Source organism: Orcinus orca, chromosome 12 (assembly GCF_937001465.1).
Source record: "Orcinus orca chromosome 12, mOrcOrc1.1, whole genome shotgun sequence".
NCBI lineage: Eukaryota > Metazoa > Chordata > Mammalia > Artiodactyla > Delphinidae > Orcinus > Orcinus orca.
Window position 1 is genome coordinate 25076143 of NC_064570.1, and position 12170 is coordinate 25088312.

A 12170-nucleotide genomic window follows, 5' to 3' on the forward strand; every position below is an offset into this window, starting at 1 on the left:
TTAGCTATGGAAACCATTAACTCTAGGTACGTTGGTCTAGTGTACCCAGGTTAGGGAGATTAATTTTAAGAGACACCATATAATGTTGGGGCTGCAGGGACCTTGAGCATCATCCGGCCCCACCCCTTCATCCACTGGAGACCCACACCTGCCACATAAGTGATCACGTGCCTGCTTGAACACACACAATGATGGAAACGGGAAGTAATGTCATTCGTGGGCAGCTTTACCTATTGGGAAGTCACTGAGCTGCAAGGTGCTTTTCTCCTTCGTGCCTACAACCGTCATCCACTAGGAGCCCACAGTAAAGCTATGACCTTCCCATGACAGGCTTCCAGATATTGACACTCTTCTCCAGGACAAGCGTGTTCCAGTACAATTAGGTCCAAATTTCAACCTCTTTGATTTTGCAGCAAACCCCTCTTTGAATACTGAATCATTTTTATATACTGATTCAGTATATAAAAATACTGCATAAAATACTTTAAAAATTCAAGTGAATTTTTTTTTAATTTATTTATTTTATTTATTTATTTTTGGCTGCGTTGGGTCTTCGTTGCTGCGCATGGGCTTTCTCTCGTTGCAGAGAGCGTGGGCCACTCTTAGTTGTGGTGCGCGGGCCTCTCAATGTGGTGGCTTCCCTTGTTGTGGAGCACGGGATCTAGGCACAAGGGCTTCAGTAGTTGTGGTGCACGGGCTCAGTTGCTCCGTGGCACGTGGGATCTTCCCAGACCAGGGCCCGAACCCATGTCCCCTGCATTGGCAGGCGGATTCTCAACCACTGCACCGCCAGGGAAGCCCCTCAAGTGAATTGTAAAAGTCTACGTTTGTATACATTTCTTCAGAAAAAACATGCCTCTCTTGAGTATCAAAATAAAATAGGAAGTCCCTAACTTCATACATTTATTTTTTGTCACGGAATATTAGCAACACTTTTGAGTATCGTGAGAGCTTTTCTCGTGTGTGGGGAGCAGCGGGCAGATAGGAAAGAGGGCTCAACGGAAAAAGTAACAGCGGCAGCTGCAAAAGACACTTTGATTTTTGTTTCCAACTGAACTTGAGTTCTCTAGGCTTGACGGCCTTGTAGTTCCACACAGGATAAACTTTAACATTTTTATTGATAATATCTGGAGGAGGTAACATGCAACTGACACAAATCCAAGTAGAAATAAGGCAACATGATTGTGATACAGTGAAGAAGGGGGAAGTAACATGACGTTTCCCTGGAGCCTCATAGAAATAAAGATCGATTTACATGTTTATAGAATACTGTCCCCTGTTACCTGCGTATCTAAAGCTTCAAGCATTAAAAAGGCACAGTGGAAATAAGCTCAATTCATAGTAGTACTCTCAGGTAGAGCTACTAGACACATTTTGCTTATGGGTAATGTTGACGTCTATGTTAAACAGAGGTTTTGCCCCTGGCAATGTACCTTCCTCTCATTTGCTCATTCCTTTTCTTCGGAGGGTTCTTTTTTCTGAATCAACCACACCTCATTTTTTCTATCAAGCAATTCGAAAGGACTGTTGTAGGCTGCGGTGTAGTAAACCTTTTCATCGAAAACTTTTCCTTCTTCCCTCAAAATGCTTGCTAATGTCAAGAGTTGTTCTTGATTCCTTTGGGCACTAGAGAATCCATCGAAAGACCTACAAAGGAGAAAGTAAATGACCATAAATGATTTTAATACTGATGTGAAGGTCAGTCTAAGAAGAAAAGTGGGAGCTGATACAAGGAAACCTGGATGGAGTGCGGTTTCAAAGCCCCTCCCTCTAGGCAGCTGAACTGACTGTTCCCTTCCTCTGGTTCCCAGGCTCAGTGTGACCTCACATGCACTGAGGGGACCCAGGAGGAGGCAATACGTCCCAGCTGTTGGGCAGATTTGGAAGTTATGCCATCTTGTGCTCTAACTCTGTGCTTCTCAAGCTCTAATGTGTGTGTGAGTCACCTGGGAAAATGCAGGTTCAGGACGTCTGGGCTGGGGCCCAAGAGCCTGCATTTCCAACAGTCTCCTGCACTACTGATGCTCCCGGTCAGAGAGCCACAGTGAATCCCCCTTAGCAGCCTCCCTTTCAGTCTTTCCATTTTCTTTTTTTCTTTTTCTTTTTTTTTTTTTTTTTTCGCTACACGGGCCTCTCACTGCTGTGGCCTCTCCCGTTGCAGAGCACAGGCTCCGGACGCGCAGGCTCAGCGGCCATGGCTCACGGGCCCAGCCGCTCCGCGGCATGTGGGATCCTCCCAGACCGGGGCACGAACCCGCGTCCCCTGCATCGGCAGGCGGACTCTCAACCACTGCGCCACCAGGGAAGCCCCAGTCTTTCCATTTTCTATCAAACATTTCCCCTTTCTTTTTCTCCTTAGAAAAAGGGCAGGCACTGTATTACAGATGAACATAAGTTTTGACCCTATATGGAAGAGATGGGCATTTTGGCAGCTCTATACAGTCTGAGAAAAGCTTTAACAGAGACAGAATCAAAGTGCTTGGGAACACTGAGGATATGATTACATCGGGGCAAGGTGTGTCTCTGAGTGGGGCCTGGAATGGAGGATAGTTTTGCTGGGCAGAGAAAGGGGAGGGATAAGAAAAGAACAAAAGTCCAGAAATACAAAGCAATTTCATAGTGAGGCATAAAATGAGGTCAGAAAGGTGAGTCAGGACTTCCCTGGTGGCGCAGTGGTTGAGAATCCGCCTGCCAAGGCAGGGGACACGGGTTCAAGCCCTGGTCCGGGAAGATCCCACATGCCGCGGAGCGGCTGGGCCCGTGCACCACAACTACCGAGCCTGCGTTCTAGAGCCCACATGCCACAACTACTGAGCCCACATGCCACAAATACTGAGCCCACGTGCCTCGAGCACGTGCTCCGCAACAAGAGAAGCCACTGCAATGAGAAGCCCACGCACCACAACGAAGAGTAGCCCCTACTCGCCGCAACTAGAGAAAGCCCGCGTGCAGCAATAAAGACCCAACACAGCCAAAAATAAATTAATTAATTAATAAAAGAAAGAAAGAAAGAAAGGTGAGTCAGAGCTGGAAGGAGGAACCTTGTACATCATCCTAAGGCCTTTTGAGATTATTCCAAAGGATGTTGGAAAAGCAGAAAAGTAACTTGATTAGATCTGGGTAAAAATATAGGCAGAGAGATGGAAACTAGATTGGAGAGAAGGAGCCAGTTAGGAGGTTGCTAAGAGGATGGGGATGAAAAGACAGTCAAAAGATTTGCATAAAAAGTAGGAAAATAGAAGTTTAAGTGTAGATTTTAAAGTATATAAACAAAAATACCCTGAGATTAAATCATGACAGCACACCGACCTAGCTGAGTTGCTGAAATGTAAACATGATGAATTTGAAGGCTGAGAATAGGAAAAACAGACACAAAAACATTCCTAATATGCCTTCTTTAGCATAAATAAGGTTTATTATCAATTTGCCAGTGGAAAAGATCATTCCTACCATTCTTCAGATAAGATGTAAGGTCTCGAGGGTATGAACCAGGCCTGTTCTGTTCCACAATGTCTACCAGGCACCTAGTCATTCCTGGCCTGCAGTACCTTTTAAATTCCAGTTGAGTAAGTAGAGGAATCTGTGTATGCACATGTATATAAAACAAAACGTTGAAGATAAATTGATAAATCTGTTCTATAATTTCCATCATGTTGACTGATGATGATAATTCTGAACCATGTGTTAGGAAACATTTCTGCTCCTAAATTTATTATTTATTTCCTTAAGGAATGTTCTGCCTAAAGGGAATCTGTTTCAGATTCCACTTCTTCCTTGAAATCAAATCTTGAGCCTCTTACTTAGAAATCATCTTTTGTCCTCTGAATACACGTTGTTCTACAATGATCTATCCACGGCTTTATTCAGGACACAGACATATACTGAGCCTCCCCACACACACCTGCCTCACCAGCAGCCGAAGGATATGGGCAGAGTAACGTGTTGCTATATTGTTGAGGAAATTACAGTCTATCAGTAGGTCATTAGAATTTAGAATCATAGCACCGAGAGGCTGGCTGACTGGAGAAACTGAGGAAGGCATCACAGACAAGGTACCAATTGATCTAAGTCCTGAAGGATGAAAGTAGGCTCTCCAGGAAGAGAAGAAAGAGGGAGCTGGAGCTGGTAGTAATATCATGCTCATGTTCTAAGTATTTTAGGTAAATTAACTCATCTGATCTTCATGGCAACCCTGTGAGATAGTAGGTAGGTACTGTGATTAGACACATTTTACAGATGAGATTTTTGTCAAGCAAAGTCTCAGTAACTCGCCTAAGGTCAAAGGTACAGAGACGTGGAGGAACTCAGCCTACTCAGTGAAGGGCGGGAGGTGGGGGGGGGAGTTGTCAGGGAGACAGGTTGGGCCGCGTGTTGCAGGTGATGCAGTACGGGGAACGGTCTGAATGTCACGCGGAAGCAAGAGGCAAAGCCAACAGATGTTTAAACACAGTAACAGGTTGGGGTTTTGTTGCTGTCGTTGTGAGAACGATCGGCGTTCCAGAGTGGAGGGCCAGGGAGAGGAGACTGGTGGGCAGAGAGAACAGCTGGGAGGCTCTCGAAGTGGAACCTGAGACTGAAAAACGTCGGAGTATCTGGTGAGTGTCAGGCATGTGCCGAGCACTGGGGTAGCAAAGAGGACTCAGCTGCGGTCCCTGTAAGGTGAGGGCCCGAGCAAGTAACAGTGGGGAGGAAGGGAACGGAATCACGCCCCTTTCTAAGGCGAATGGGCCAGATTCAGGGGCTGAGTGTGCTGCCGATGGCTACGACAGTCCTTGCTGGGGAGGCCGGCAGGCTGATTAGTCGCTTTACTGAGACGGGCACTGTAAGGTCAGAGTAAGGAACCAGTAAACCAACCAACAGAGGCAGTCACTGCGGGAAGCAGCTGCCATCCTTTGGGCTGGGGAACAAAGGGAAGAGTTTGAGGCTATCAGAAGCTACTAGCTGAGAGGAGGGGTACCATGCATTGTTTTAAGGTATTTTTCTCCAAATTTAACTAGAGGGCAGGTAAGGACAGTCTTTTGCTTTTGTGGGGGAAGGTCCGGTGTATGTTTGTATTGCGTCTTATCTGTGGAAGGTGTGCGTCAGCCTTCTGATAAATAAAATACAAGTTATTTCTTGTGAAGGACCCTTAGTAACGTAGAAAACTAAGTCACTAGGAAAACACCACAAAATGCATTAGACCTGTTTTTATGGAAGGGGGAAAAGCATAGGAGCTAAGCTGCACAGGAGCTAAACTATGAGTGCCCGCAAGTAAAACCAACAGTCAGAAAGGCTATAAATTATCTACCACTTACCGTACAAACACCGTCATTTCAGCTCTGTCTTCAATGAAGACATCTGACTCTGAAGGCCTGGGGGGATCAGATTGCTGTTCAGAGGGGATATACAGGGAAATGGTAATGGTAGACTCGCTAAAAGGACCTGAACCGGGCTCCACGTAGCTTGTCACTGGAGCTGTCATCTTTATTTTCATCTCTGTGCCACAAAAAATATATATTTAAATGCAAAGGAGACCATGAAAGCAGATTTAGTGTATTTATGACTACATTTAAAAACTTATTTTTTGACCTGAGTTTCCTGATTTACTTGACATAAATATTTAACCTTTAAGATAATTTTCATCTTAAAAAAAATAATAAGGGCAAAATGACAATTATCCACTGCCCACATTAAACACTTTCTGTATTATTAATATTTTTCGTTAATAAATTCCATAGTTTTAGGGATAGAAGGGGAAATGAGAGATCACATAGTCCAGTTCATTCTTTACTTTTACAATTCAGAAACAGAGGTCCCCTTGGCTAAGTGACCTGCTAAAACATAAATAGCATGAGAGCCAAACCAGAAGATATATCTTGACACCCTGGATCTTGTGTTCTTTGACCCTTCCTGCCTCCTAATGTCTCTTACTCTACCAGTCAGTCACCAAATTATCTCAAAGCATTAGCCATGAAAAGGCCTTAATGCTAGTTACACAGAGGCCCAGTTCATCCAGCAGAACCACAAACAAGGAGAACAGAGGCTAAAAAGCACTGCCCAGTACTACACTCCTCTAGACGCCTCGGGTCCTGAGCAGAGTCCTCCTCTTCAAACATTACGTCTTTGACGATCTGGTTATTTTTCTATTCTAAAAGGTATTTATTTAATCAGCGAAAACTCAATAAGCCAGGGCACTCAACCACAATACAGTGTGTATAATTACAAGGCAAAGTGCCTTCACCTTTCTCGTTTTTGCCTTGAATGTAACCGTTCAGCCTTGTGAAGCCAGTCTGCATGGCCGAATCCCAGTCCATAGACTCAACCGAAGTGCTGACCCACTTCGCAGGTCCGTAGTGTCGGATCTCATAACTTCCAGGCTAAGATGGAACAGGGGGAGCTTGGGGAAGCAATTCTAAGAAGGCAGAACGTGAGATGCAACAGTACAGGTACCTTGATCTCGGGTCCACCTGGGACAGCCAGTCCAGGGGCTGCGCTCCCCTGGGGTCCGGCCGGAGGTTCTGGCTTCCCAGCACCGGGCAGGGCTCCCATCTTTGGATTAGAGACGCAGGCGGCCTCTGCCCCACAAGCAGGGGTAGGGAGAGTGGGCTCGATTCGGGTTAAAGGCAAGCAACTGTTCCGCCCCCGCCCGGAGGGTCCCATCGCAGGTTTTGGGACGTGGTCGATTTTTTCTTTTTTTTTTTAACCGCAAATTAAAGAAATTGAGATGTGGCCAGTACCTGGGGGTAACTACGGCTTACCGACCGCATTTCCCGTTTGTGCAGGAATGGAGCTAGGGACTCTGACCATTTTTAAAAATGTGCTTTTAAGTTAAACCTATGGGACCCTCCGGCCGCATTGAAGATCACCTCGAAGACAGCCCCACGCTGCCCAACCCCCCGGCCCTCACCCTTCGCGCCCGCGGGTGGAGCCTACCTGGGGACTCGCGTCCTCCGGGGCTTCCCAGCCCGGCGTCTCTGCGAGGGCCTCCGAGCCCTCGGCTGCCCCGGGATCGGGCTCCAGCACCTCGTCCATGGGCGGCGCCGACACTCCGAGAAAGAGGCCGGTGAGCTGCGCCGGAAGGGGGCCACTCGGGACCGCCCCGCCTGCGTGTCCCCGAGTCCCCGCCCCGTAGACGCCCGGCCCCCTCTACACACTGCAGGAGCCCCGAGTCCGCGGGGCACTGCGGGGCCCAGGCCGGGAGGGGGCGCTGCTACCGCGATCCCAACCCTGGTCGGCCGCTCCCCTGCGGGTCCCCCAGGAGACCCGATGGCAGGGTCTGCTTGGCCAGGCTTTCCTTGGGGGGCGTTCTCCCTTCCCCACACTTGTTTTTCTTTTTCTTTTTTTTAAACATCGTTATTGGAGTATAATTGCTTTACAGTGTTGTGTTAGTTTCTAACGTATAACAAAGTGAATCAGCTATATGCATAGGTATATCTCCATATACCCTCCCTCTTCTGTCTCCCTCCCACCCTCCCTATCCCACCTCTCTAGGTGGTCACAAAGCACCCAGCTGTTCTCCCAGTGCCATGCAGCTGCTTCCCACTAGCTATCTATTTTACATTTGGTAGTATATATATGTCCATGCTACTCTCTTACTTCGTCCCAGCTTACCCTTCCCCCTGCCTGTGCCCTCAAGTCCATTCTCTACATCTGTGTCTTTATTCCTGTCCTGCCCCTAGGTTTATCAGAACCATTTTTTTAAGGTTCCATATATATGTGTTAGCATACGGTATTTGTTTTTGTCTTTCTGACTTACTTCACTCTGTATGATAGACTCTAGGTCCATCCACCTCATCACAAATAACTGAATTTCGTTTCTTTTTATGGCCGAGTGATATTCCATTGTATATATGTGCCACATCTTCTTTATCCATTCATCTGCCGATGGACACTTAGGTTGCTTCCGTGTCCTGGCTATTGTAAATAGTGCTGCAACGAACACTGTGGTACATGTCTCTTTTTGAATCATGGTTTTCTCAGGGTATATGCCCTGTAGTGGAATTGCTGGGTCATATGGTAGTACTATTTTTAGTTTATTAAGGAACCTCCATACTGTTCTCCATAGTGGCTGTACCAATTTACATTCCCACCAATAGTGCAAGAGGGTTCCCTTTTCTCCACACCCTCCCCAGCATTTATTGTTTGTAGATTTTTTGATGATGGGCATTCTGACCAGTGTGAGGTGATACCTCATTGTAGTTTTTTTTTGTTTGTTTGTTTGTTTGTTTGTTTTTTGCGGTTCGTGGACCTCTCACTGTTGTGGCCTCTCCCGTTGCGGAGCACAGGCTCCGGATGCACAGGCTCAGCGGACATGGCTCACGGGCCCAGCCACTCCGCGGCATGTGGGATCTTCCCGGACCGGGGCAGGAACCCGTGTCCCCTGCATCGGCAGGCAGACTCTCAACCACTGCGCCACCAGGGAAGCCCCTCATTGTAGTTTTGATTTGCATTTCTCTAATGATTAGTGATGTTGAGCATCCTTTCATGTGTTTGTTGGCAATCTGGATATATTCTTTGGAGAAATGTCTGTTTAGGTCTTCTGCCCATTTTTGGATTGGGTTTTTTGTTATTGAGCTGCATGAGCTGCTTGTAAATTTTGGAGATTAATCCTTTGTCAGTTGCTTCATTTGCAAATATTTTCTTCCATTCTGAGGGTTGTCATTTTATCTTTTTTATGGTTTCCTTTGCTGTGCAAAAGCTTTTAAGTTTCATTAGGTCCCATTTGTTTATTTTTGTTTTTATCTCCATTACTCTAGGAGGTGGGTCAAAAAGGATCTTGCTATGATTTATGTCACAGAGTGTTCTGCCTATGTTTTCCTCTAAGAGTTTTATAGTGACTGTCTTTACATTTAGGTCTGTAATCCATTTTGAGTTTATTTTTGTGTTTGTGTTAGGAAGCGTTCTAATTTCATTCTTTTACATGTAGCTGTCCAGTTTTCCCAGCACCACTTATTGAAGAGGCTGTCTTTTCTCCATTGTATACTCTTGCCTCCTTTATCAAAGATAAGGTGACCGTATGTGTGTGGGTTTATCTCTGGGCCTTGTATCCTGTTCCACTGATCTATATTTCTGTTTTTGTGCCAGTTCCATACTGTCTTGATTACTGTAGCCTTGTAGTATAGTCTGAAGTCTGGAAGCCTGATTCATCCAGCTCCGTTTTTCTTTCTCAAGGTTGTTTTGGCTATTCAGGGTCTTTTGTGTTTCCATACAAATTGTGAAATTTTTTGTTCTAGTTCTGTGAAAAATGCCGTTGGTAGTTTGAGGGGATTGCACTGAATCTGTAGATTGCTTTGGGTAGTATAGTCATTTTCACAATGTTGATTCTTCCAATCCAAGAACATGGTATATCTCTCCATCTGTTGGTATCATCTTTAATTTCTTTCATCAGTATCTTATAGTTTTCTGCATACAGGTCTTTTGTCTCCTTAGGTAGCCTTATCCCTAGGTATTTTATTCTTTTTGTTGCAATGGTAAATGGGAGTGTTTCCTTAATTTCTCTTTCAGAATTTTCATCATTATTGTATAGGAATGCAAGAGATTTCTGTGCATTAATTTTGGTTCCTGCTACTCTACAGGATTCATTGATTAGCTCTAGTAGTTTTCTGGTATCGTCTTTAGGATTTCTATGTATAGTATCATGTCATCTGCAAACAGTGACAGTTTTACTTCTGCTTTTCTGATTTAGATTCCTTTTATTTCTTTTTCTTCTCTGATTGCTGTGGCTAGGACTTCCAAAACTATGTTGAGTAATAGTGGTGACAGTGGGCAACCTTGTCTTGTCCCTGATCTTAGAGGAAATGGTTTCAGTTTTTCACCACTGAGAACAATGTTGGCTGTGGGTTTGTCATATATGGCCTTTATTATGTTGAGGTAGGTTCCCTCTATTCCTACTTTCTGGAGAGTTTTTATCATAAGTGGGTGTTGAATTTTGTCAAAAGTTTTTCTGCATCTGTTGAGATGATCATATGGTTTTTATCCTTCAGTTTGTTAATATGGTGTATCACATTGATTTGTGTATATTGAAGAATCCTTGCATTCGTGGGATAAACGCCACTTGTTCGTGGTGTATGATCCTTTTAATGTGCTGTTGGATTCTATTTGCTAGTATTTTGCTGAGGATTTTTGCATCTACGTTCATCAGAGATATTGGTCTGTAGTGTTATTTTGTGACATCTTTGTCTGGTTTTGGTGTCAGGGTGATGTTGGCCTTGTAGAATGAGTTTGGGAGTGTTCCTCTCTCTGCTATATTTTGGAAAAGTTTGAGGAAGATAGGTGTTAGCTCTTCTCTAAATATTTGATAGAATTCATTTGTGAAGCCATCTGGTCCTGGGCTTTTGTTTGTTGGAAGACTTTTAATCACACTTTCAATTTCAGTGCTTGTGATTGGTCTGTTTATATTTTCTATTTCTCTTGGTTCAGCCTTGGAAAGTTGTGCTTCTCTAAGAATTTGTCCATTTCTTCCAGGTTGTCCATTTTATTGGCATATAGTTGCTTGTAGTAATCTCTCATGATCCTTTGTATTTCTGCAATGTCAGTTGTTACTTCTCCTTTTTCATTTATAATTCGGTTGATTTGAGTCTTCTCCCTTTTTTTCTTGATGAGTTTGGATAATAGTTTATCAATTTTGTTTATCTTCTCAAAGAACCAGCTTTTAGTTTTACTGATCTTTGCTATTTTTCTTTCATTTCTTTTTCATTTATTATTCGGTTGATTTGAGTCTTCTCCCTTTTTTTCTTGATGAGTTTGGATAATAGTTTATCAATTTTGTTTATCGTCTCAAAGAACCAGCTTTTAGTTTTACTGATCTTTGCTATTTTTCTTTCATTTCTTTTTCATTTATTTCTGATCTGATCTTATGATTTCTTTCCTTCTGCTAACTTTGGGGTTTTTTTGTTCTTCTTTCTCTGCTTTAGGTGTAAGGTTAGGTTGTTTATGTAAGATATTTCTTCTTTCTTGAGGTAGGATTGTATTGCTATAAACTTCCATCTTAGAACTGCTTTTGTTGCATTCCATAAGTTTTGGGTCATCGTGTTTTTGTTGTCATTTGTTTCTAGGTATTTTTTTGATTTCCTCTTTGATTTCTTCAGTGATCTCTTGGTTGTTCAGTATCATATTGTTTAGCCTCCATGTGTTTGTATATTTTACAGTTTTTTTCCTGTAATTGGTATCTAATCTCATAGCGTTGTGGTCAGAAGAGATACTTGATACAATTTCAATTTTCTTAAATTTACCAAGGCTTGATTTGTGACCCAAGATATGATCTATCCTGGAGAATGTTCCATGAGCACTTGAGAAGAAAGTGGATTCTGTTGTTTTTGGATGGAATGTCCTGTAAATATCAATCAAGTCCATCTTGTTTAATGTGTCATTTAAAGGTTGTGTTTCCTTATTTATTTTCATTTTGGATGATCTGTCCATTGGTGAAAGTGAGGTGTTAAAGTCCCCTACTGTGGTTGTGTTACTTTCAATTTCCCCTTTTATGGCTGTTTATTCTTTAACATTTATGGCTGTTTAGTTCTTCTAGAGCGTTGTTAAATGTTGCTTTAACATTTATTTAATGTATTTTCTCCATTCTCTTTCCAAGATTCTGGATCATCTTTACTATAATTACTCTGAATTCTTTTTCAGAGGTAGCCTATTTCGTCTTCATTTATTTGGTCTTGTAGGTTTTTACCTTGCTCCACCATCTGTAACAAATTTTTTTGTCATTTCATTTTTTCTTTTTATGGGAGCTGCTGTATTCTTGTCTTACTGGTTGTTTGGCCTGAGACATCCAGCCCTGGAGTTTGTAAGCAGCTGGATAGAGCTGGGTCTTGGTGCTGAGATGAGGGCCTCTGGGAGACCTCACTCCAATTGATATTCCCTGGGTTCTGAGGTTCTCTGTTAGTCCAGTGGTTTGGACTTGGTGCTCCCACCACAGGAGCTCGGGCCCGATCTCTGGCCTGGGAACCAAGATCCCACAAGCTTCATGGCACGGTAAAAAAAAATACAAAAAAAAAAAAAAGAAGAAGAAAGAAAGAAAAAGAGGAGCAGTACAATATAAAAGCATAAAAAACAAAATAAAATTAGAAAGGTAAAAAATATGTATTAAGAAAAATAAAACTATAATTGAAACAACTGCAACAAGGTAAAATAAAACCACAACAGAAAAAAGAGTAAAAAAGGGGGTGGGGGAACAAGCCTAAAGGAGA

The 12170-nt window shown here is 43.4% G+C and overlaps 1 protein-coding gene across 1 annotated transcript; it reads right to left on the reverse strand.

The window, feature by feature from the left end:
• Positions 1-1099: 1099 nt before the first annotated feature.
• On the reverse strand, positions 1100-7077 carry HEBP2 (heme binding protein 2). The gene is made up of 4 exons (XM_049695603.1): positions 6913-7077; positions 6221-6356; positions 5295-5475; positions 1100-1647 (listed from the first exon to the last, which is right to left on the reverse strand). The coding sequence occupies exons 1-4, from the start codon at positions 7009-7011 to the stop codon at positions 1449-1451; spliced, it is 615 nt and encodes a 204-aa protein (XP_049551560.1). The 5' UTR covers positions 7012-7077; the 3' UTR covers positions 1100-1448.
• Positions 7078-12170: the final 5093 nt, after the last annotated feature.

Coding starts and splice junctions, on each gene's coding strand:
- HEBP2 (XM_049695603.1), bottom strand. CDS start 7,011: ATGGACGAGGTGCTGGAGCCCGATCCCGGGGCAGCCGAGGGCTCGGAG. Junction 5,476..6,220: donor TCAAGGCAAAAACGAGAAAG/GTGAAGGCACTT, acceptor TTTGTGGCACAG/AGATGAAAATAAAGATGACA. Junction 1,648..5,294: donor GAAATGACGGTGTTTGTACG/GTAAGTGGTAGA, acceptor TCTCCTTTGTAG/GTCTTTCGATGGATTCTCTA.